Source organism: Entelurus aequoreus, linkage group LG19 (genome assembly GCF_033978785.1).
Source record: "Entelurus aequoreus isolate RoL-2023_Sb linkage group LG19, RoL_Eaeq_v1.1, whole genome shotgun sequence".
Lineage (NCBI taxonomy): Eukaryota > Metazoa > Chordata > Actinopteri > Syngnathiformes > Syngnathidae > Entelurus > Entelurus aequoreus.
Window position 1 is genome coordinate 14,776,548 of NC_084749.1, and position 27,483 is coordinate 14,804,030.

A 27,483-nucleotide genomic window follows, 5' to 3' on the forward strand; every position below is an offset into this window, starting at 1 on the left:
CGCTCCCCGCCTCTTGACATCCAAATCGCTGCCGTTGTGTCCTTGGGCAGGACACTTCACCCTTGCCCACGGTGCCGCTCACACTGGTGAATGAATGATGAATGATAGGTGGTGGTCGGAAGGGGCCGTAGGCGCAAACTGGCAGCCACGCTTCCGTCAGTCTACCCCAGTGCAGCTGTGGCTATGAAAGTAGCTTACCACCACCAGGTGTGAATGAATGATGGGTTCCCACTTCTCTGTGAAGCGCTTTGAGTGTCTAGAAAGGCGCTATATAAATCTAATCCATTGTTATTATATGTATACACATATGTATGTATATACATACATATGTATGTATGTACAGTATGTATATATATATATATATATATATATATATATATATATATATATATATATATATATATATATATATATATATATATATATATATATATATGTATATATATATATATATGTATGTGTATATATATAAATGTGTATATATACATATGTATATATATATATATATATGTGTATGTATATAAATGTGTATATATACATATGTATGCCTTTATATATACACATATATACATAAATGTGTGTATATGTATATATATATATATAATATGTATATGTATATATATATAATATATATACATATATATATATATATATATATATATATATATATATGTGTACACATTTATTCATTTACGTATTTATTTACTGTGTATGTACAGTATATATAAATGTGTATATATACACGTGTGTATATATACATATATGTATGCCTTTATATATATACAGTATACACACATATATACATATATGTACGTATATATATAAATATATAATATATATATATATATGCACATATATATGTATGCCTTTATAAATATATATGTACACATTTATTCATTTAAGTATTTAATTATTGTTAGTGTATGTATATATAAATGTGTATATATACACACTAGTCACGTCCGTTGTGTCCTTGGGCAAGACACTTCACCCTTGCTCCTGATGGGTGCTGGTAGCGCCTTGCATGGCAGCTCCCTCCATCAGTGTTTGAATGTGTGTGTGAATGGGTGAATGTGGAAATACTGTCAAAGCGCTTTGAGTACCTTGAAGGTAGAAAAGCGCTATACAAATATAACCCATTTATCATTTAATTACATATATACATATATGTATATATATGTGTGTGTGTGTATATATATATATATATATATATATATATATATATATATATATATATATATATATTGTACGGAATATGTACTGTACTGTGCAATCTAATAATACAAGTTTCAATCAATCAATCAAATTCAGTAAAAGCACTGAGACTTGAAATGTTTTACGTTCATCTAAAAAACAAAAAAACAAATACAAAGCTAAAATGATCTAATTGAAAAAACCTAAAAGACGACAGTGGTTCTAGTCAACAAGGCACTTTTATTTGAAAACTCAGAAATGTAATACAAAAGCTTAAACAGCAACGAGGAGAAAGTCAATTAAATAAAACCACACAATAAAACAGCAAGTAATATATAGATTGATTGACAGGTAAAATATAGCTTAACAAGTGCTTTTCTGTTTCTACATCTTTAATTATCTACACCCCATCAAGCGGGCATCTTCATGAGCAACCAAACAGAGGTCAGAGCCTAAAACACTCCTGCTATCAGCGTCATTATCAAGTCTTTTACGCTCATGTTTCTCGCCATGAAAGGAACGCACGCCGCTGCTGCTGTCACCACCTTTCCACACAAAGTTACATCATGTGATCTCCGACAGAAGACACATTTAAGGTGCAAATGTGCGCCACGGGAGTTTTTTCAGAAACGTGAGGGCAGAAGACTTCCGAGGAGGTGCTCTGACTTAGCAAAAAAATTAAGTTAAGCTACCTTCTGTTATGTTTTAAAATTTAAGTAACACATTTAACACAGTGAGCGAGTAAACAAGAGTCAGCAAAAACTCTGCAAAATAGGTTCCAGAAATGTTTTTCAAGGAGGAGGTATCGTTCTTTGAGGGGATGCTCACGTGCCAACTCTTTAATAACCCGCCGTCCGGCATCCTTGGCTGTATTTCTATGTGTTCGGACACCCTGCTATACGGACACAAAAGAACGGCTTAAAAACTTACGTACTGCTTCTTCCCGGGTCAGAATGTGAACAAACTACACCTGGTAAGATTGCAATACTCATTTCAGTCAAAAACCTGAGGGAAAATGACATGTGGTAAACGGTAACTGACAGTTAAAACAAAGTCATAGAAGGAAAAGAGTCAAATTACCATCATCATTGGTGTTCTCCTCCACTGCTACTGCCTTTTGTGCTCCTCAAAACCAGAGGTTTGATCTGCAGTTTTTTGTCTGTATAAGGAGGACATGAACGTGAAAGTGCAAAGCTAAATGACAGAGTGCAAGTGATCATGTGTTGACTGGCAAAACATCTTGTGTGGAGAAGTCGGTGCTGAGAGGAGGGAAGCCGCACGGCTAATCCTCGTCAATCAAGTCTGTCAACGGAGATCTCAGCTGTGCGGCCGTCCAACTCACAATCTAAAATCCTCTGACTAGCACAAAACCCCTTGTTTACCAGCAGTTACTGTGTCAAGACTTGATATTTGTTGTGTACATACTGTATAGACCAGTGTTTTTCAACCACTGTGCCGCGGCACAAAAGTGTGCCGTGAGATGATCTAATTTCACCTATTTGGGTTAAAAATATTTTTTGCAAACCAGTAATTATAGTCTGCAAATTATGTGTTGTTGTACTGTCTAGAGCTCGGCAGAGTAACCGTGTAATACTCTTCCATATCAGTAGGTGGCAGCCCGTAGCTAATTGCATTGTAGATGTCGGAAATAGCGGGAGGCAGCGTGCAGGTAAAAAGGTGTCTAATGCTTAAACCAAAAATAAACAAAAGGTGAGTGCCCCTAAGAAAAGGCATTGAAGCTTAGGGATGGCTATGCAGAACGAAACTAAGACTGAACTGGCTACAAAGTAAACAAAAACAGAATGCTGGACGACAGCAAAGACTTACTGTGGAGCAAAGACGGCGTCCACAATGTGCATCCGAACACGACATGACAATCAACAATGTCCCCACAAAGGAGGATAAAAACAACTGAAATATTCTTGATTGCTAAAACAAAGTAGATGCTGGAAATATCGCTCAAAGGAAGACATGAAACTGCTACAGGAAAATACCAAAAAAGAGAAATAGCCACCTAAATAGGAGCGCAAGACAAGAACTAAAACACAGGTGGTGACAGTACACCTACTTTGAGACAAGAGCTATATTGATGCATGCTTGGTTATGGTTTAAAGTCACATCCAACGACTTTTTGCTGTCAACTGAGTTTAGTTTTTAATGATTTCTGCTTGTTTGTAGTGTGCCTCCAAATTTTTTCAATGCAAAAAATGTGCCTTGGCTCAAAAAAGGTTGAAAAACACTGGTATAGACATAGATACACTGTTTGGTAACTTTCCATTTAACACACAAAAACCTGCAATAATCAATGAAATTACTTAAAACTAGCAATACGCCGGCCCATCAGCCACTGATCAGTATCGACCAATTTCTGTAAACAAGTACGTAATCGGCTAATGCCAATTAACGTCTTTAGATGTCGATCCTAAAACCCCACAAAAATTACTTAAATTACTTAAAACTAGCGATGCACCGGTTGATCGGCCCCAGTGACCAGTATCAGCCGATTTCCGTAAACAAATACATGATCGGTTATTGCCAATTAACGCCTTTCAATGCCGATCATAAAACCCCACAATAATCACTGAAATTACTTAAAACTAGCGAAGCCCAGGTCAATCGGCCACCTATCAGTATTGACCAATTTCCATAAATGAGTACATGATCGCCTAATGCCGATTAACGCCTTTCAATGCAAATCTTTTTTTTTTTTTTTTTTTTTTTTTTTTTTTTTTTGTTTTTTTTTTTTTTTTTTTTTTTTTATAATGTCCTGCCCAGCTTCTCGGGCAAATCATATAGCAGATGCAGATGCCCATATCGGCTGTTCAGATTTACTTTACAAAAGAGAAGTGTAGGATACTTCTCTTGTTGCCTTACTTGTATTTTGACTTTATTAAATGTATTTATATTATCATTTGGTGCAGCCGGGCCGGAGCAGGAGGGGATAGAAAGAGAGAAAAAGGAAGACAGAGGGGGGAATTGTGGGGACAAGAGGGGGATTAGACAGAGAGACAAAAACAACAACAGCAAACACAACAACAACAACAACAGAGCAACATCAGCAAATACGACATGTACAAATATGATGGTAAAAGTAATAGCAAATAAGCAGTTAGCGAAAATTAAAAAAAAAAAAAAAATACAGAAATGACAATGAGCATTATTACACTAAAAATGGAGCAATATGAATACCAATAGAAATAGTGCTATTGATAATAAACAATACCAGTACTTTACCTTTATTATCAACAATACAATTGTTCAAATGCAACAATACATATACGTAATGATAACTTGAGATACGAAAGAATGCAGAAAAATGGAGGGGAAGAAAGAGAAGCAACCTTAACCTTGTAGATTGTTATAGTAACAATAGGTTAAGCTTTGTCAGTGTGCCATGTGTTATACCCAGTTTACCCTAGGGCAACAACGTTAATATATGTTTGATGAAACGTGATTATGTGCATGAGTGTATGTGTGCATATGTACTTGTATATGTACAGTATGTGTATGTGTGCTTGTACAGTGAATGTATATGTTCAGTATGTGTATATGTGTGTACAGCGAATGTATATGTACAGTATGTGTATACAGTATGTGTGTTTGAACAGTGAATGTATATGTACAGTATGTGTAAATGTGTGTTTGTACAGTGAATGTATATGTACAGTATATGTATGTGTGTGTTTGTACAGTGAATGTATGTGTAGTATGTGTATGTGTGTGTTTGTACAGTGAATGTATATGTACAGTATGTGTATATGTATGTTTTTACAGTGAATGTATATGTACAGTATGTGTATACAGTATGTTTGTATAATGAATGTGCGTGTGGATGTACGAACTTTGAGTGTGTAAATATGTACTGTATTTATTTGTATATGTATGTGGGAGCGTAGGTACCTATGTATGTCTGTATGTATGTGTGTGAGTATATGTGAATTTGCATGTACAATACATTTGACTCCCAGTGTGTGCGGGAGCCAGAGTACGGCCCCAGCCTCCCCGAGAACCCATCTCACAAACAGTAGGTGTGGTGCCCAGGGAACCAGGGGCCACCGCCCCCACGCAGCCAAGACGGACAGCGACAGGAACCCCAGAGCCTGGCCCACCGTGCCGCCCACAAGGGCCAGCAGCAGGCCGCAGACAGACGCACCCGGCAGAGGACAAGGCACGAGAAAAACAGGGGGAAGCCAGACCCCAAGCCAGCGAGAGACCACACCCCACACGGACAGAAAGGCGGGACGCCCCGCCCGAGGGGCCCGGAGACCCCCCGCAACCGGACGGGAAGACCGCCCCCGCCCCACCGGCAACAGGGCCCCCACGAGCCCCCCCCCACCCCCGGAGAGCGCGGCGAGGCCAGCCCACGGCCACCCCACCCAAGCCGGCCGCCACAGGACCACCCAGCACGGGGCCACAGGAACCACCCACCCCACCCGCAGGGACCCCAACGATGGAGATGGAACAACCAGCAACCGCCCCGCCGAGTCCCCCCCCCGAGGTAGGGGAATAAATAAATAAAATAAATAAATACATAATAATAATAATAATAATATTAATAAAATATATTTTTTTTTTTTTTTTTTTTTTAAAAAGGGGGGGGAAAATAAATAAATAAGTAATTAAATCTATTTATAAAAATAAATAAATAAATAAATAAATAAAAAAAGAATTAAAAGAAGATCACAGACATGCTGACACACAAGGTCGCTACCCCAACAACTGGCTGACTCGCAGCACCTCGGAATACCCTGCAGCACCAAGCCACCACAGTAGACGCAGGGACGAGACCCAGCGGGCCCCAACCAAGACGGCCACCCGGAAGGGATGGACGGCGGGACCCAGGAGCTCCAGACACGCAGTCCGGATGCAGTAGCCTGAGGCGCCGACCCCCACCCGACAGGCAGGCCCAGAACGTACCCCCAGAAATATACATACATATATATATACATACACATAAACATACACATGTACACATACACACACCTACACATGCATACACATACACATATATATACATACATACATACATACACACACACACATACATATACACAGTTTGTCAGCCCCGACAACCACCACGCGCGCGCGCTGCCACCAGTCACAACATCAGCCACCCCCCTGCACCAGACCCAGCAGCCACGGGCGCCCACACCACAAACAAACGGCAGCAGAAACAGCAGCCACAACACCCACAGACAGCCAGCACCACCCAATCAAATCAAAGCGATCAAAAAATAAACCGCGACCGGCAACCACACGCCAACAGGATCACAGATACCAGCCAGCGCCAGCCCGCCAGCAAGCCCAAACGCCAACACGCAAACAAGAGACACCAACACCCCCCCCCCGCCAAAAGACCCCACCACCCCAACCCAAACCCGCACAAACACACCACCGCCCAAACAACCGAGACACAGTATCCAGACCAGACACGGGCGCCGCGCCGCCACCACATCAGGTCGCCAACAGAGACCCCACAGCGCAAGGTCGGGCCACACGGGCACGGACCCCACCCAACAGGAAGCGAGACCCGCGCGACGCCACACACAAATAAAAAATAAAATAAAATAAATAAATATATATATATACATATATACATACATATATACATACACATACATACACATACACATACATACATACATACACACATACACACATATATATATATATATATATATATATATATATATATATATATATATATATATATATATATACATACACATATATACACATTAATAAAAAAATAAAATAAAAAAAAAATAATAATAATAATAATAATAATAAATTAATAAAAGCCTGGCAGGCCACCAGAACGCAGTCCCCGGAATCCGCGCCGGCCGACGAGGCAATGAGGGGTGCGCCGAACCCCAACCCCCCCACATGCATGTGTACAAGGCCCCCAGAGTGTCTACTGTGTAGTTAAAATTAGGAGGTCAGCCATTACAGCCGACCTCCAGTCCCTATTGATGCGTGTACTGTAGCGTGAGTGAGATATGTATGCTTGTGGGAACTAATAATGCGATTAAAATTGGGGGACATCAAGGTCTTGGTGGGTCCCAACCAAGCCGAGCCCTCCAAATCCTAAGTGTCTAATATGCAGCTAAGATTGAGGGATGGCCGAGCAGGGGACAAGACAGGAGGACCGGAGCCCCATAGGAGGCATCCTCAACCCCCCGCCATGCCTCCCCGCAGGACAATCCCCCAAAGTCCTGTATTTGTGTGACTGTGTGTGCTATAAGTAGGAGGAGTAGAGGGCCCGGACATCCCCCCCCAGTCCATGCGGCCGACAACCAGGAACTACGGCCAGTGCAAATCATTAAACCCAACAATAATCACCGAAATTAATTAAAACTAGCAAAGCCCCGGTCCGTAAGCCACTGATCAGTATCGGCCAATTTCCGTAAACAAGTACGTAATCGGCTAACGCCAATTAACGCCTTTAAATGCCGATCATAAAACCCCACAACAGATGAACTGGTTGATCGGCCAGTGATCAGTATCGGCCGATTTCCGTAAACAAATACGTGATCGGCTAATGCTAATTAACGCCTTTTAATGCAGATCATAAAACCCCACAATAATCACTGTAATTACTTAAAACTAGCGAAGCCCAGGTCAATCGGCCACCTATCAGTATTGACCAATTTCCATAAATGAGTACATGATCGCCTAATGCCGATTAACGCCTTTCAATGCAAATCATTAAACCCAACAATCACTGAGGTTAATTAAAACTAGCTAAGCCCTGGTCCATAAGCCACTGATCAGTATCGGCCAATTTCCATAAACAAGTACGTAATCGGCTAATGCCAATTAACGCCTTTAAATGCCGATCATAAAACCCCACAACAGATGAACCGGTTGATCGACCAATGTTTAGTATCGGCCGATTTCCGTAAACGAATACGTGATCAGCTAATGCTAACGAACGCCTTTTAATGCCACAATAATCACTGAAATGACTAAAAACTAACCATGTGCCACTCAATCGGCCACCAATCAGTATCGGCCGATACGTGGACAAGTACGTAATCAGCCAATGACGGTTAATGCCTTTCAATGCCAATCAAATTACTTGAAAGTAAGGATGCCGCTCTTCTCCTCTATTACGGTAAATAAACTATATCTATTACAAGTAACATTATCACTGGCGGACGAGGCTAAACAAAGTTAAACATGTTGCACACCGAGTAAGAACAAGCAGAAGCAGACAAGAAGGCATGCTAATTGCTAAGATAGCCGCCAGGATAGCTTGAAACAACACAAAAAGTAAGTGGTCAGTAAACTCAAATAGACGTCTAGATTGAACAGAATTACAGAATAAAGTGAGTAGATAACAGGGAATTAACAAGCAGATTAAAAAGAGTTAGAGACGAGGATAATATAACAGTGCTGTGTAGCTGTGTAGAGGTAAAGGCATAATGAGTATGTGATTGATATTAGACTGATTAGATCTATATTTTTGTTTTTACAGAAAACATTTTTGTTGTTTCTGTTAATGTTCACCACTTCAAGGCAAAGGTCTCTGGACACTGCAGGACTTAGAGGGCAAAAACCAAACAATTTTGACAATTAGTATATTGCAGTGTCTGCTTTTGTTTAGTGTTTGTGTACTATTGACTTTATAGTGTATCTAACGAAAACACATAAAATAGTTAAAATAGTGTATTGGTTATAAAGATTTTTTTAAGTCTTAATTTTGAATAAAATTTGCTGTTAATACATTTGATCAGTATCGATACAAGCTGATGTCACCTAAGGATGTCTGGTACCAGAATTGAGCCCTTGGGTATACTACAGGGCATGACGTGTGTTCTCGCAACTGATTTTTACATTTTTTTTTAGCTTGGCTAAATTAAGTGGCATCCGTATCACAGTTTACAACACTGAATCAGGAAAGGATTCAGGATTCAGAAGTCGAACAGTGTTTGCCGTGTTGGTTGGTTTTATTACCTTTAACCTGTGAGGTCTTGGCTTGTAGTGTGTCCGGTGTGTCTGGCTCCTCTGGAGAACTTGAGAGGGAGATAAAAGATGGCAGTGCCAGCAAACTTGAAGCAGATGTTCCTGGTGTTTCCTGAGAGCCTTGTGGAAGAACAACCTCGGACAGGCAGGGGCTGGCCAAATCAAACATTAGTTGCACAACGTTTCATTAGTGACACTGAAACAGTACAAAAAAACCCAGGAAGATTCACTTCTGACCTTTTGGAGAGTTGCCTGATACGAGGTCTCACGGGAGTGGATGCAGTCCGTTTGGTACGTTGGCGGTGTTGCAATTTGCAGCGGGCTCCTTGAGGGCAGGAACCGGTCTTACTGAAGTCAGGACACAACAGTGTGTGTTTCTTCTTACACTGGGAAATTAGATGTTACAAAAATTTCAGCATGTAGAGCACCATGAGCAAGAACGTGACTGATACTGACTATGTGCATTAACCTCTTATACCCTGGGTCTTATTGCTAGAAAACACACAGCTTACTTTACTACATTAGGAGAGTATCCCTTTCATGAAGGGTTGTTCAAAATATCTCTGCATGAGTAAGGATTCTGCAGGAGTCAGGGCATCTTCGAGGTAAAATAAGGTCCACCAAAGGATGACCGGGGTCGACATGACAGCTGGCCATGGGAAGCCCAAACGCTCCGTTACGTATATTAGAGCAGTGTTTTTCAACCTTTTTTGAGCCAAGGCACATTTTTTGCGTTGACAAAACGCAGAGGCACACCACCAGCAGAAATCATTAAAAAAACGAAACTCAGTTGACAGTAAAAAGTCGTCGTCGCAATTGTTGGATATGACTTTAAATCATAACCAAGCATGCATGAATATAGCTCTAAAGGCCTACTGAAATGAATTTTTTTTATTTAAACGGGGATAGCAGATCTATTCTATGTGTCATACTTGATCATTTCGCGATATTGCCATATTTTTGCTGAAAGGATTTAGTATAGAACAACGACGATAAAGATTGCAACTTTTGGTATCTGATAAAAAAAAGGCTTGCACCTACCGGAAGTAGCGTGACGTAGTCAGTTGAACATATACGCAAAGTTCCCTATTGTTTACAATGATGGCCGCATGAAGTGAGAGAGATTCGGACCGAGAAAGCGACAATTTCCCCATTAATTTGAGCGAGGATGAAAGATTTGTGGATGAGTAAAGTGCAAGTGAAGGACTAGTGGGGAGTTGAAGCTATTCAGATAGGGAAGATGCTGTGAGAGCCGGGGGTGACCTGATATTCAGCTGGGAATGACTACAACAGTAAATAAACACAAGACATATATATACTCTATTAGCCACAACACAACCAGGCTTATATTTAATATGCCACAAATTAATCCTGCATAAAAACACCTGCGTGTTTGTTATGCTAGCTCCTAGCTCCTCTGCTAGCTCCTAGCTCCATAGAACACGCCAATACAATTCAAACACCTGATCAACACACACAATCACTCAGCCCAAAAGACCGTTTACCTAACCCAAGGTTCATAAAGCTTATATATTTTTAAAAAGTTACGTACGTGACGCGCACATACGGTCAAGTTATCGAATGTTTAGCAGCCAAGGCTGCATACTCACGGTACCTGATATTCAGCTGGGAATGACTACAACAGTAAATAAACACAAGACATATATATACTCTATTAGCCACAACACAACCAGGCTTATATTTAATATGCCACAAATTAATCCTGCATAATAACACCTGCGTGTTTGTTATGCTAGCTCCTAGCTCCTCTGCTAGCTCCTAGCTCCATAGAACACGCCAATACAATTCAAACACCCGATCAACACACACAATCACTCAGCCCAAAAGACCGTTCACCTAACCCAAGGTTCATAAAGCTTATATATTTTTAAAAAGTTACGTACGTGACGCGCACTTACGGTACGGTACGTGTTATGCTAGCTCCTAGCTCCTCTGCTAGCTCCTAGCTCCATAGAACACGCCAATACAATTCAAACACATGATCAACACACACAATCACTCAGCCCAAAAGACCGTTCACCTAACCCAAGGTTCATAAAGCTTATATATTTTAAAAAAGTTACGTACATACGCAAAAAAAAGCCAAAGCTGCATACTCACAGTAGCACGTCTGCGTCTTTGTCATCCAAATCAAAGTAATCCTGGTAAGAGTCTGTGTTGTCCCAGTTCTCTACAGGCGTCTGTGTATCCAAATCAAAAGTCCTCCTGGTTAGAGTCTCTGTTATCCGAGTTCTTCCATCTTGACTGCATCTTTCGGGAATGTAAACAAAGAAGCGCCGGCTGTGTACTGTTGTGGCTGACTACGTTCGAAAAATACGTCCATTTCGCACCGACAACTTTCTTCTTTGCTTGCTTGGCTTCCTTCTCCATAATGCAATGAACATGATTGAAACAGATTCACGAACACAGATGTCCAGAATACTGTGGAATTATGAAATGAAAACAGAGCGTTTTCGTATCGGCTTCAATGTGGAAGGCATACCCGTGTTCGTCGGGCTACGTCACGCGCATACGTCATCCTCAGAGGCGTTTCGAACCGGAAGTTTAGCGGCAAATTTAAAATGTCACTTTATAAGTTAACCCGGCCGTATTGGCATGTGTTATAATGTTAAGATTTCATCATTGATATATAAACTATCAGACTGCGTGGTCGGTAGTAGTGGGTTTCAGTAGGCCTCTAATGTTTTAGTTCTTGTCTTGCGCTCCTATTTTGGTGGCTTTTTCTTTTTTTGGGGTATTTCCTGTAGCAGTTTCATGTCTTCCTTTGAGCGATATTTCCCGCATCTACTTTGTTTTAGCAATCAAGAATATTTCAGTTTTTATCCTTCTTTGTGGGGACTTTGTTGAGTGTCATGTCATGTTCGGATGTACATTGTGGACGCCGTCTTTGCTCCACAGTAAGTCTTTGCTGTCGTCCAGCATTCTGTTTTTGTTTACTTTGTAGCCAGTTCAGTTTTAGTTTCGTTCTGCGTAGCCTTCCCTAAGCTTCAATGCCTTTTCTTAGGGGCACTCACCTTTTGTTTATTTTTGGTTTAAGCATTAGATACCTTTATACCTGCACACTGCCTCCCGCTGTTTCCTACATCTACAAAGCAATTAGCTACCTGCTGCCACCTACTGATTTGGAAGAGTATTACACGGTTACTCTGCCGAACTCTAGACAGCACCGACACTCAACAACAACACATCATTTGCAGAATATAATTACTGGTTGGCAAAAAATATTTTTAACCCAATTAGGTGAAATTAGATAATCTCCCACGGCACACCAGACTGTATCTCACGGCACACTAGTGTGCCACAGCACAGTGGTTGAAAAACACTATTAGAGAATACGTAATACACATGACTAAGCCTGTGACATAAAGTTTCTTTCCAGACCAACATAACCAAAGTACCAAGTAGATTTCGACATTCTTATTGAAGTAAATGTAATGTGTGGTTGGGTAATGTATCAGGGGTGGTGTTCGGGTCTGTGGGACCCGTTTTCATTTTTTTATTAAAAGAAAAATGATACAATTAATTAATTTTTCAAACAGACTCACTGACTTTGGCTCGTTTTCTGTGAAGAACATACTGTATATCCAAATACACATTTAATGACCACACACCATACACCCCCCCTACACATTTCTATTACATATAAGATGTCCGGGTCCACTGGACCCGGGGCTAATAGAAGTGTGGAAATTGATGTTCTGTGTACCACACACACACACACACACACACACACACACTCACACACACACACACACACACACACACACACACACACACACACACACACACACACACACACACACACACACACACACACACACACACACACACACACACAGAGAGCAGGCCTAGACAGGAGGAGGACAGAGTGTAGGTACACAGAACATCAGAGGGTCAAATGTGCGAGAAAATGAGAGCAGACAGTGTTGACAAACAATGTTGCAACCTTGTGTGGGAACCGCAGGTGCAGAAACACAAGAGAAAAATCCCAGTGGGATGCAGAAACTGGCAGAGAAATTTTCCGTGCAAGGTTCATATTGTCGTTACTCAGCCAGCGTTTGTGGGTCTGATGGACCCGTTGCATTTTGTGGCTTTTAATGCCTCACAATCAAACACTTTTATGTTAAAATACTGAACAGATGTTTATTGGGATAAGGTAAACATCTGTTCAGTATTTTAACATAAAAGTGTTTGATTGTGAGGCATTATTAGCACAACAATATGAACATTACACAAGGGTTAATCATCATCATTGGATGATTTGTTATCATTGACAGAGGTAACATCTGAATTGTGTTTGAATGATCTGTAGAAAAACGACACACCTAATTTTTGAAAGCCTTTTTTAAATACTCTCTTCAAATATCACATAAGGTCACTCTATATCTAATGTAACCTGTGTAGAAAAATCTGAGTTAAAACAACTTCTTGCGTTTGGCAAATATTTAGGAATATTTGAAAAGGTCTCAAAAGATCGAAATATATTTATTTTAGTTAGTTAGTGCAGTCGTCTCTCGCTGTATTGCTCTTCAAGTATCACTAGATCGCAGATTTTTTTTAAAAACAACACTTTTTTTAAAACATGTCTTTATGTACAGTATGTATTATATTTATTACAGCGCATTATTTATCCTATTTTCTATTATGTTGTGGCTATGTTAGCGCTATCCTCAGCGTGACATTCTCAAGTTGACCAAGTTTTGGCAGAACAACTTTTTGATGGACTTCATCAACTCTTGTCGTCAGTAACATCTCCACATTGGTGAGACTTTGACGAGAGCGATTTCAAAATATAACAGTGGAACGTAACATCAAAGTCAGCACAGCACTTCAGGCGAACAAGACCGCTATAAACTGCTGTAAACTTCTGGATCCTGAATCCTTTCCTGATTCCGTGTTGTAAACTGTAATACGGATGTCACTTAATTTAGCCAAGCTAAAAAAAATTTTAAAAAATCAGCTGCTATAAGCAAGCTGTCCGGCCAAAGCCGAGATGAACTCTTGACATCTTCGACAACACAGAATGACAACAAAGACAGGCAATGCTAACAGAGAATGCTAACATCACAGCTAAGGATCGTAGTTGTGACTGTCAAGTTAACCAAGTTTTTGCAGGACAACTAACGCCCGTGGTTTCAGGACATGAAGCCCAGTTCTAACTTAAAGGAATTACCCAGGATGTGACAAGTACTTCCACGTAGAGGCCGTGTTTTAGTGGCCGGGTGACAGCCATAGCAATGGTGTGAGGATACTTCGGGTTAGTGATGTGCAGATTGATACTGAAATATCGATACCGCCGATAGCAGATCTCAGATCTTTACACTTAATATCGATCCTCAAATCAAAATATCGATACGGTTGATACTTTGGTTCAGGGGTGTCCAAACTTTTTCCACCAAGGGCTGCATACTGAAAAGTCAAAGTATGTTGGGGCCATACTCCCTCCATCCATCCATTTCCTACCGCTTGTCCCTTTGATATTTTTTTATTTAAAAAAATGCTAAAAAAGTTATTGTGTCAACAATGAATTATAGGTGACTAAGTATATTATTAATTATATATTCTCATTATATATACATTTTTTTCCCCATGTAAAAATAGAAAAAAATAATAATACAATTGTTTGAATACATACGGTAACCTATGATTGTACGAAAATAATAATGTTCAGTTACACATTTAACGGTGTTTATCACGGTTGTTGTTTTTTAAGTTAGTATTTTAAAACATTTTTAAATAACTAACTAAACTTTGTTTATATTTTAAGTAAATTGGATTTTTATTTTCTTTCTTATATTTTAGATCAAACTTTTTCCACCAAGGACCGCTTAATGAAAAGTCACGTATGGGGGATGTTGTTTAATTATTTTTTTTTATTAGTAAAAGTAAATATATATTTAAAGACAAAACGTTGTGTTATAAGTGATCAAGTAATTTATTATTAATTATTAGTTCTAAAATGTCAGCTTTTTGTCATTACATTCTGATTTTTTGAGAAATTATTTTCTTTTAATTCTACTGTTGTGTTTTGATAGATGTTTCTATTTGAAGATATACAACTTTGAAAATTTTAGCAGACACGTTAGGTGTATTTGCGCAATGCATCGGTATCGGATTGATTAACGTGGACCCCGACTTAAACAAGTTGAAAAACTTACTGGGGTGTTACCATTTAGTGGTCAATTGTACGGAATATGTACTGAACTGTGCAATCTACTAATAAAAGTTTCAATCAATCAATCAAAACCAGTCTGTATTTTACTTGGTATCAAATTATAACAAAAATCTGTGGTATCGCACTTCACAAATGGTGAGTACTCAAATCATTCAAGGCTACTATATTGGTTGAAACAATTGTAACAAGACTATATGGGTGTTATTTCATGTTTAGAAGGCTTTATTATGCTAAAAAAAAAAACTAAAAAAAACATATTTAGAGGGTCGTAAGCAGTTATGCTCCAACTATGAAAATATTTGATGTATTATTAAAAGTCCTACTTTGCGGAAATGTGTTTACCACGGTGATGTCCAGTACCAATTAACCGCCATAAACGAGGGACGACTGTATTGGCCTCTCTTCATCAACTCTGATGACACTAGATATAAAGAATAATTCATTAAACAACAACCCGGGAGCTTTGCTTACACAGTACTGAATAATTATGTTTTCAAGTCATTAGTTTGTATTAAAAACTGAAAGGAGCAGACATAGAGTAGTTATTTAGAGGTTGTCCCAAAAATATGGACACAAGCAAAAATGTATATATTTTATATTTATTTTAAAATTATATACCAGTAGGTAAAACAAATGTTTTTTTTAAAATAATTATTTCATGTACCGTATTTTTCGGAGTATAAGTCGCACCTGCCGAAAATGCATAATAAAGAAGGAAAAAAACATATACTGTAAGTCGCATTTTTGGGGGAAATGTATTTGATAAAACCCAACACCAAGAATAGACATTTGAAAGGCAATTTAAAATAAATAAAGAATAGTGAACAACAGGCTGAATAAGTGTACGTTGTATGAGGCATAAATAACCAACTGAGAACGTGCCTGGTATGTTAACGTAACATATTATGGTAAGAGTCATTCAAATAACTATAACATATAGAACATGCTATACGTTTACCAAACAATCTGTCACTCCTAATCGCTAAATCCCATGAAATCTTATACGTGTAGTCTCTTACGTGAATGAGCTAAATAATACTATTTCATATTTTACGCTAATGTGTTAATCATTTCACACATAAGTCGCTCTTGAGTATAAGTCGCACCCCCGGTCAAACTATGAAAAAAACTGCGACTTATAGTCCGAAAAATACGGTATATGTTATTTTCATGTCTCAACATATTCCTAATCAAATACAACTTTTTTGTAAGGTATATGTGTAGTGCATATTCTATGTCGAGAGTTTTAGGGACCCCCTGAACTTTTATGATTCCAGGTTAAAGTCCATCATTGTCACCGCCAGATCTAACACAACTGTTAAACATATTATCTCAAAGAAGTGAAAGTGTCTTGTTTTTTATGCTTCTTCCACTATGTCAATTCAGACTATTAAAAGCTTCTTTTCTCCACGGCATGAGTGTGTAAGTTGAGCAAGTGGTTAAGTCATGTAGAGCATTGTGCACGAGATGGCAAGCTTTCACATGCATGTTTGCAAGCCAGAGTGCATGACAGTGTAATACGGGTGTAAATTGGAAGCTTCATTCTCTGCGAGACCTGATCCCTCCCACCTGTCAGAGCAGCTAATTATATTCACTCGGAGGAGAAGGCTGCAAAGAGTGTGTTCCTGTGTGCGGACGGGCCAGTAGTGTGGCACTGGGAAGGAGAATAGTCCAGGAATAGAGTGAATAGAATGTTGGGGGTCGGTGGGGGTTAATCTTAAGATTGATTTTCCAGGAACTCTGAAGAGTCTTGCTCCTCTCTCCCTGAAAGCCAGCAGCATGACACTCGCCACAAGATAATTTCCGATTGGCTGACGATGATGCCCGGTATCAACTCACTGCCAAAGCTTTCTCTGTAAGGCTTTATATGGCTGCCTCATTCACCGAACACCTTTTCCAACAAAGCAGTTCGGACCAGTGCGGTAACTGCACATGTATTCGTATTTGGAATATTTCGATACGAAACATTTGGTCAGGAATAGAGGCGTACTAATTTACCACACAGTATACTTTAACTCTGGTGCAAGTTTAAGATTGACTATACAAACTTGCGTCTATGATCCAAAAGGGACCCTCTCATAAAAGTGTCACTGTAATTGAGAAATGCATAATATTTTTTGCTTAAAATATTGACAACTTCATATGTATGTATTATATAAAATGTATATTATGTTTATGTTTGAAGGTCTTTTGCCAAAAATGTAAATTATAATGGAAAAATGCAATATATTCAATAATTCTAAAAACTAAGTTGCACAGTGGAATATTTGAGGTTGAGTACTCAAAGCCGAATAGGTCAATAATTCATGGCAACATTGAATACAGTAGACACAAATAGTTTTACAGTTCCTACTGAGCTAGAATGAATAAACACTACTTTTATATATACTGCATCTGCCATGTTATGTGTAACTGTCCAAGATCGTTGTCATTTAATGGCAGTTTAAGCTCATCAAAGCTCTGAGAATTATGCATTATGATTTTCTGTTTCATACCTGGTGGTTAAAGGGTGCAATTACATCAAAACTATATTTTCTTGTTTTTCAATCTGCAAGAATGAGATTCATGTGGTTTTCATGGAAAAAAAGAAATGACAGAATTGGTCTGCTAAAAAATAGCAGTTGTAATGGCAGTCAATAGGGCCGAAAGAGATCCTAAGCGAGAGTGTGTATACATTATGGTAATATCCTATTCTAACAACTTTGTGATTAAAACTCAATGGAATTTTTAAAAAAATGGAAAAAAAATCTTCAAACTGAACAATACATCACATAAGGAACACATGTAAAGCCCGTATTTGGGCCTTGGAGTTGCACTCGGTGGTTAAAGGGTGCAATTACACCAAAATAATATTTTCTTGTTTTTCAATCTGCAAGAACTAGATTTATTTGGTTTTCATGGAAAAAAATAAATGACAGAATTACAGTCTGCTAAAAAATAGCAGTTGTAATGGCAGTCAATAGGGTCGAAAGAGATCCTAAGCGAGAGTGTGTATACATCAGTGACGTGCGGTGAGGTTCATGGCTGGTGAGGCACTGACTTCATCACAGTCAGATTTACAAACTTATGAACCCTAAAGAGTATCTTATTCACCATGTGATTGGCAGCAGTTAACAGGTTGTGTTTAAAAGCTCATACCAGCATTCTTCCCTGCTTGGCACTCAGCATCAAGGGTTGGAATTGGGGGTTAAATCACCAAAAATTATTCCCGGGCGCGGCGCCGCTGCTGCCCACTGCTCCCCTCACCTCCCAGGGGGTGATCAAGGGGATGGGTCATTCTCTACCACCAGGAGGCGGGATTACTGCGAGCCTCAGCCAGTGCGTCTTCGCAGCCGTTTTATGATTGCTCAGCACAAGAAATACATTACACACATTATATACCTCAGCTAACTAAAGTATGGAAATGTATAATATAATTCATATAGCAATACGGTCTCACTGCACAGCAGGCCAGCAGTTAGTAGAGTCCGCAATCCATGTTGAGGCACAACGCAGTGACGTGCCTCAACTGGCTGCTGATCAACGCACCGTCTCTTCTCAGTATTTGAACGGCAAATGTGAAAATTCAGCGATTTTGAATAAAAATAACCTAAAACTGGTGAAGTTTTAACTTTATAGTATAATCACTGGATACATATAACAATTTAATTAATTATTTTTCTTTTTACATTTTTTTTCTTTCCATGATGGCACGTGAGGCCCCGCCTCACCTGCTTCCCCTGACTGCACGTCACTGGTATACATTATGGTAATATCCTATTCTAACAACTTTGTGATCAAAACACAATGGAATTTTTTTTAAAAATGGGAAAAAAAACCTTCAAACTGAACAATATATCACAAAAGGAACACATGTAAAGCCCGTATTGGGCCCTGGGGTCGCACAAGGATTAAGTCTACTCGCTAAACGAATACTGTCCAGCCTTTGGATAGCGGGAGTCATGGCTCACAATAGTGCCATGGAAAATGCAGGCTCGAAAACCCTGGTCTGTGGTTAAAGTCTTCTGTTTGGGAACACTTGAAAGATGTAAATAAAGGCACGCAGATACGATGAAAGCAGCGTGCCGCCATTGGGAACAGTACGCATACTTGCCAACCCTCCCGTTTTTAGCGGGAGAATCCCGATATTCAGCGCCTCTCCCGACAACCTCCCGGCAGAGATTTTCTCCCGACAAACTCCCGGTATTCAGCCGGAGCTGGAGGCCACGCCCCCTCCAGCTCAATGCGGACCTGAGACTGAGTGGGAACAGCCTGTTCTCACGTCCGCTTTCCCACAAAATAAACAGCTTGCCTGCCCAAAGACGTCATAACATCTAGGGCTTTTATAGAGTGCACAACTGCGCACACAACAAGGAGACGAAGCAGAAGAACGAGGAAATTACAGACATGGCGGCCGAAATGATATACTCATCATGAACGGAGAAGTTAAACAGGACAATACTGCCCTCTAATGGATAGCCACTGGAACACTGAAATTCAAGTATTATTTTTTTTTTCTATGTAAATAAAATAAAATAAAAAATATATATATATAGCTAGAATTCACTGAAAGTCAAGTATTTCATATATATATATATATATATATATATATATATATATATATATATATATATATATATATATATATATATATATATATATATATATGAAATATATATGAAATACTCCAGTTGGTGAATTCTAGCTGTAAATAACCACGCCCCCAACCACGCCCCCCACCCCCAAACACCCCCCCCCACCCCACCCCACCCCTGACCAAGAGCCCCCCCCACCTCCCGATATTGGAGGTCTCAAGGTTAGCAAGTATGACAGTACGACAAGCTGGAACCAACTTTAACCAAACTTTATTAAAATTAAAACAATTATTTACACGCTTCAATCAGCAGTTTTTACTTCCCTAAAAAAAACCAAAAAAAACTGGGGTGTCCAAAGAGTTTCAGTTGTTTGCAGTTAATTTTTTTTGGCCTTCTGCATATTGTAAAAATAAAATTACTTCATTATTAATGAGATGTATTATTAGTAGGGCTGTCAAACAAAGCAAGTATTTAATCTCGCTTAATCACATTTTGTCCGTAGTTAATTTGTAATTATCCACGATTAATCTCAGATAGAAGTTTCTGCTTCATGCAAATGTTTGTTTCATTGAAACACTTTTAAACAGTGTTTGAAAACAAACCTATTACAAATGACAGTTAGAAAAAATGTGGATGCCGAGGCGACGGGTCTTGTGGAGCGAGCCTTGCTATTCAGTGTGAGCTTTTCTTTGTCCAATTTGGTCACACACGCCGCACTCACGTTAATTGCGCGTCATAAAAAAATTGTGCTGTTAAAAGGAAATTAGTGTCAACTCTTTATTCGCGTTAACTTTGTGACATCCCTAATTATTAGATATTACACTAATTTACTCTGTGGACTGTTAGTTGCTCCGTGTCCCTAGAAAGACGTTTTGCTTGATAGCGCCCATTTTTTTTAACCAATGGTGCTTAAATGTTACACGCGCGCACACTCGTGCTTGTCCGTTTCCTAAACGGTGATTAAGCTCATATCATTAAATATATTTATGGGGAAAAACTTTGGTGTTTATTAATAGCACCACTATGTGGTGGATATGTCAGAAAAATAATAGGGTAGGAGGGTAGGAACCAAAGGAAGGGTTTAATATTTTCCATGGTTTTTCACCCTTTCTGTGAAGCACTTCAGAAATTAAGGAGAGTTACACTGCAAAAACTGAAATCTAAGTAAGATTAAATATTTCAAATAAGGGTGATATTTGCTTATTTTCTGTCTGATAAAATAATTCTTCTCACTAAGCAGATTTTATGTTAGAGTGTTTTACTTGTTTTAAGTGTTTTGGTCCTAAATGATCTCAGTAAGATATTACAGCTTGTTGCTGAGACTTTATGACCTATATTGAGTAAAACATGCTTGAAACTAGAATATCAAGTGTTGCAAAGCTGTGTCATCAACACTCACAAGTATAAAAATACTTTTTTAAAGTAATCATTTCTTATTTCAAGCATGAAATAAAAAATCATGACTTTGACACAATTGTGTCTCATAATTAAAACAGATGACAGCCAAATGGACTTTGCTGTTTTATTTTCAACGAAACAATAGAAAAGATGTACTCTTATAGTAGTACAGTTGGCACAGTACAGTAAACTGACAGTTAATATTTAAACATTTGACATTTCAAACAATTTTGAACAGAAATAGTTCATATATATATATATATATATATGTTAGGGCTGCGACTAACAACTAATTTGATAATCGATTAATCTGTCGATTATTACTTCGATTAATCGATTAATAATCGGATAAACGAGACAAACTACATTTCTATCCTTTCCAGTATTGTATTGAAAAAAAACAGCATACTGGCACCATACTTATTTTGATTATTGTTTCTCAGCTGTTTGTAAATGTTGCAGTTTATAAATAAAGGTTTATATATAAAAAATAAAATACAAAAAAAAAAAAAAAAAAAAATTTAAAAGTTGCCTCTGCGCATGCGCATAAAATAGATCCAACGAATCGATGACTAAATTAATCGCCAACTATTTTTATAATCGATTTTAATCGATTAGTTGTTGCAGCCCTAATATATATATATATATATATATATATATATATATATATATATATATATATATATATATATATATATATATATATATATATATATATATACACACACATATATATATATATATATATTCCTTGCGCACTAATTGACTGAAAGAGCACGCACTTGGCGCGATGATGTCATGTTATCAATGGGAAAATGCCTTTTTAGACAATATGATTTGCCTGAGCGGCTAGTAGACCCCGAGAGTAACTAGCGGTTGCCTTGTTGCCTTTCCATTAAGAAAAATAAACTAGTTTTTAGTATAAGTTTGCTGGTTTCAAGAATTGTAATGCCGAGCGCATATCATTATGTCAAGATAATGGCACTAGCATTTACTTAATTTAAGAATATTTTTCAACATATTGAGAAAAAAGGTCTTATATTAGTTTTTTCTATCAAGAAAAGTGCACTTGTTATTAGTGAGAATTGTAATGATTTCGAGATATTTTGGGGTTCATAGAGGTTAGCTAATTTTACCTGTTTCGGAAAGTGTTGACAAGCCAAATTTTTATTGGCAGATAATTTTGCTTAGTTCAAGTAAAATACCCCTAATTTTTGTATTTTTCCCCTTGTTTTTTTTTAACACTGACTTTTTGCAGTGTAGTTAATAAAAAAAAAAAAATGAAGTCCATCGGGTGTTGTCATTTGTTCACAAGACGGTAAATACAAGAATATGAAAAGTTACTTGATAATGCCTGTATAAGTAAGTTAATACAAGTTATATGACGACAATGGTTGGACTCTTTATGGGATATTAGGGCTGTGAATCTTTGGGTGTCCCACGATTCGGTCCCATGATTCGATTCAATATCGATTCTTGGGGTCACGATTCGATTATAAATCGATTTTTTTTTTTCAATTCAACACGATTCTCGATTCAGAAGGATTCTCTATTCATTCAATACACATGATTTCAGCAGGATCTACCCCAGTCTGCTGACATGCAAGCATAGTAGTAGATTTTTGTAAAAAGCTTTTATAATTGTAAAGGACAATGTTTTATCAACTGATTGAAATAATGTACATTTGTTTTAACTATTAAATGAACCAAAAATATGACTTATTTTTATCTTTGTGAAAATATTGGACACAGTGTGTTGTCAAGCTTATGATACGCGATGCAAGTGTAAGCCACTGTGACACTATTGTTAATTTATTTTTATTTTTTATAAATGTCTAAAGATAATGTCAATGACGGATTTTTAATCACTGCTATGTTGAAATTGTAACTAATATTGATACTGTTGTTGATAATATTCATTTTTGTTTCACTACTTTTGGTTTGTTCTGTCGTGTTTGTGTCTCCTCTCAATTGCTCTGTTTATTGCAGTTCTGAGTGTTGCTGGGTCGGGTTTGGTTTTGGAATTGGATTGCATTGTTATGGTATTGCTGTGTATTGTTTTGTTGGATTGATTCATTAAAAAAATAAAAATAAAATAAAATTAAAAATTAAAATAAATAAATAAATAAAAAATCGATTTTTTAAAAATGAGAATCGATTCTGAATCGCACAACGTGAGAATCGCGATTCGAATTCGAATTGATTTTTTCCCACACCTCTACTGGATATGTTTTCTTTTAAAGTTGAAATAAATTAGAAATTGGTCAAAGTCACAAAATGTATTGTGTTGGACCACAGTGGATCTTAGACACGAGTTAAACGACAGTCAGTTCCATACAATTATTATCAAAGCTATATGATTATTATACTAAATGGCAGCAAAGAGCTGCAGACCAACAGGCACAATTTTAAGTAAAGACAAAGACATATCATTTAGTATACCTTCGTTATTTCTGTTTCTACAGGAACTACAAATTAGTGCTCTCCTCGCTACATCTCCATATAATCTAATGTTCGTGAACAAAAAAACAAGAACACCAGAAAGATACTGTGGGATGAAAAAAAGGTGGCAAATGGAGGTGAAATGCTACAGTGGGCAGAACAGCTTTATCCCACACTAAGTTAACAATTTTCACTTGATTTAAGGAAGACTGGGGTGTCTCTGGGGCCTATTAGATACTTTTCTGCTGGGCTAAAAGCAGGAGGACTCAGCACATTTCAAGAGACTGCGAAAAGGAGCAAAAGAAGCAGAAATGAGGGTGGGTATGAAAATGGAGGACAGTAAAATAAAAGAGGTCCTACTGCAAGCATCTCGGACATTACGCTGACACCAGAAGAAATTAGCACAGAGTGGAAATGAAACAATTAAACAGTCCAGGATGGTACATCATTATGGTTAGTGTGTGTGTGTGTGTGTGTGTGTGTGTGTGTGTGTGTGTGTGTGTGTGTGTGTGTGTGTGGGTGTGTGTGTGTGTGTGTGTGTGTGTTATATTACATTGATAAGTGCTGTCAAATTATAATTATTTAATTCGATTAATCGTACTTTGGAATTTGGTATCATCATTAATCTTAGGTTATTTACTCACTCACATTAATTTAAATTAACTTAAAAAAGAGCCCAATATTAGGATACAAATTCAATTTAATTGTTTTACTTGAATGCACATAATTTATTTAAATGTAATCTACAGTCCCATCTGGGTGTATTTTGAAGTGAAATTTACGGAGTCTCATCACTTATCTTTGCATTGACCTGATCGCTCACCTTATAAGAACCTACGCTAGGGATGTGCGTATCGATCCTGTGGTATCGATATATCGATACTCACACGCTACTCATTTGGCATCACTTTTCTGAAAAAAGTATCGATATAAACCAAAAAACGGGGTGTGGGGGGTGCAAGCATCACTTTCAGATGTTTATGATGACTTACTTAACTTACTATGTGCTGGGACACCCCTGTACCTGGCAGAGTATAGAGCTGGCCCAGTCACGTGACAGGAGACAGCGAATGAGCGTCGTCAACGTGCAACACACACACACAGCCAGCCGACAGCGATGCAGCCAGGCATATCCAGTGTTGTCCAATTGTTGACTTAAAACAGGCATTGTTTTTTTGTTTTTTTTAGTATTGTTTACTGAATTTTTTTTTTTAAATGATTATCCTAAATTCAAATAATTTCCACACAGGGGAATTTACTGTTAGTTGAAAATTGCTTGAGTATTTAAAACAAGATAAGAAAGAGATACAATTTGGAGATTCTTCATCTTTGCATAACAGTTTTATTTTTTTTACAAGAAAATCTTGAATATATGATTGAATGTGATTTTGGTTTTAATCCGTAACATGATTTCTTACATTTCGAAAACATTAGCCTATTTCATTAATTGCTAATTATATCACAAACTTTAAAAAATAACTGCAGCTTCTTGCAATTCGGATTTGACTGTTAATTGGAAAGCCCTAATATTTAATTATTATTATTATATATAATATATAGTTATTATTATATATAATATTTAATTTATTTTTCATATTTATGTTATTTATTTTAATTTGTACTTTTATTATATATTGACCATAATAAATGTGGTATAAATGGTCTGTATTTGTCTTGTGATTTGTCTTAAATAATAACAATAGTAATAATATTTTTGACTGACAAAAAATTGCCAATAAGAAATTATTGGTATCGGTATCGGTATCGATGAAAATGCAAGAAAAAGTATCAGTATCGTATCGAATCCTAAAAGTGTGGTATCGCCCATCCCTAACCTACGCCACCTTTCCGGAAGTTATACGCGGTCACAATAAAAGGAGCATGTATGGTCAACATAAATTGCTTGAAAAATCTTTGTATATTAATATTATTGCGATAATTTATGGGATTAATCACACAAATTAACTCACATTTTTTGACAGCCTTAAGTATTTTATATATTAATTCACATAGGATTATTACTATAGTATTATATGAGATGCTATTAAAAGACATAAACTGAAGACCATAAAAATAAATATGCGATGCTGATGGGTCAAGAAGTACTGAATCAATGGCCGGTGAGGGTGAAGAAGCACGAGTGAGACAAAGCATCCAAACCAAAATGGAAATGATGGAAACAAAGTTGGAAATAAAGGGCAAGGGAAAGAGGTGAGAAGCTGTATTAACCCCTGAGATGCTGTACTGTGTGCCTGGCTGTCCCATAGTTTTACATCTATAATTACTGCCTGCTATCCATCATAGACGTCGACGCACTAGACTTTCACAGTTCACTGCTTCATAACACACACACACACACACACACACTCCCAAACAATCACAGATCATTGCACATCAGAAAAAAAAACAGTAAATATCAACATTAATTTTTTTGTACATCTGTATTCACTAATTTCTCTTTCAATGAGGTATGAAAGGCTCAAAAAGCAAACCACAAGGATGAAGGTAAGACAAAGCTGGAATAGTGGACTCTGAAGGTGCCAACAGTTAATCAATACGTCACTACAGTTGTGTCCTTATGGACCACCAGCAGGGGCTCTTATCAAACTCCATGTGGAGTATACTTAAGCATCAGTGTTACCTTTGAAAAAGCTTAGGATCCCACTATAATATTGATAAATATAAATAAAGACCCGCCCACGTAATTACAGTAACGTCAGCTAAAAGTTAAACGTATTTGATAAAAGTAGAAAGCGATTCAAACCACAAAACACTTAAATGTAAAAGAGCAGCAATCTGCCAAAGAGCAGCACATCAAATCAAATCAACTTTATTTATAAAGCACATTTAAAATGTACCACAGGGGTAGCCAAAGTGCTGTACAATGGGCAGGTTAAAAGATAATACGAGAACCGAGCAAACACAACACAACACAAACAGAACACGATACAAAATAAATAAATAAAACATAAAAACAGGTTCACAGCAGGTGTATTATGGGGCGCCATTGCAGGATGGATATCACTTAGTGTTAAAAGCCATGGAATAAAAGTATGTTTTTAAGAGAGATTTAAAAACAGGAAGAGAGGAGGCTTGTCTAACACTCAGAGGTAGGTCGTTCCAGAGCTTGGGAGCAGCAGCGGCGAAAGCTCTGTCACCTCTAAGCTTCAGCCTTGTGTCAGGGACCGTCAGTAGCAGCTGATCGGCTGATCTTAGGGATCGGGTGGGGCAGTAAGGCTGAAGGAGGTCGGAGAGATATGTTGGCGCGAGGTTGTTTAGACATTTAAAAACAAATAAAAGGAGTTTAAAATTGATTCGGTAACGCACAGGGAGCCAGTGAAGGGACGCTAATATAGGGGGTGATGTGCTCACGTCTGCGGGTCTGTGTTAGCAGACGAGCAGCAGAGTTCTGCACAAGCTGCAGGCGGGCGAGGGAGGCCTGGCTAATGCCTACATACAGGGCATTGCAGTAGTCTAAACGATTCGAGATAATGGCGTGGATTTATTTCTCGAGATGATGTCCTGATAGAAGCGGTTTCACTTTCGCTATTTGGCGTAATTGATAAAAGCTTTTTTGAACGACGCTGCTGATTTGTTTTTCGAATTTAAAATCTGAGTGGGACTTTACCCCCAGGTTTGTGACACAGTCGCTGAGATACGGGGTCAGAGTGCCGAGGTCAACGTTGGGGGAGGGAGAGCGACTTGGACCGA

At 38.1% G+C, this 27,483-nt stretch overlaps 1 protein-coding gene across 2 annotated transcripts in view; it reads right to left on the reverse strand.

Annotated features, from left to right (window-relative positions):
- Positions 1-1,422: 1,422 nt before the first annotated feature.
- Positions 1,423-27,483, reverse strand: part of zc3h3 (zinc finger CCCH-type containing 3) — a 93,136-nt gene continuing 67,075 nt past the window's right edge. The window contains exons 10-13 of one of the 2 annotated variants that reach the window (XM_062027967.1): positions 9,400-9,548; positions 9,154-9,314; positions 2,275-2,353; positions 1,423-2,199 (exon numbers count right to left, since the gene is read on the reverse strand). In XM_062027967.1, the coding sequence (XP_061883951.1) occupies positions 2,280-2,353; positions 9,154-9,314; positions 9,400-9,548 (384 nt within the window). In that variant the 3' untranslated portion in view covers positions 1,423-2,199; positions 2,275-2,279. Of the gene's footprint in view, positions 2,354-9,153; positions 9,315-9,399; positions 9,549-27,483 lie in introns of both variants that reach the window. The other variant, XM_062027968.1, reaches the window with a different exon arrangement.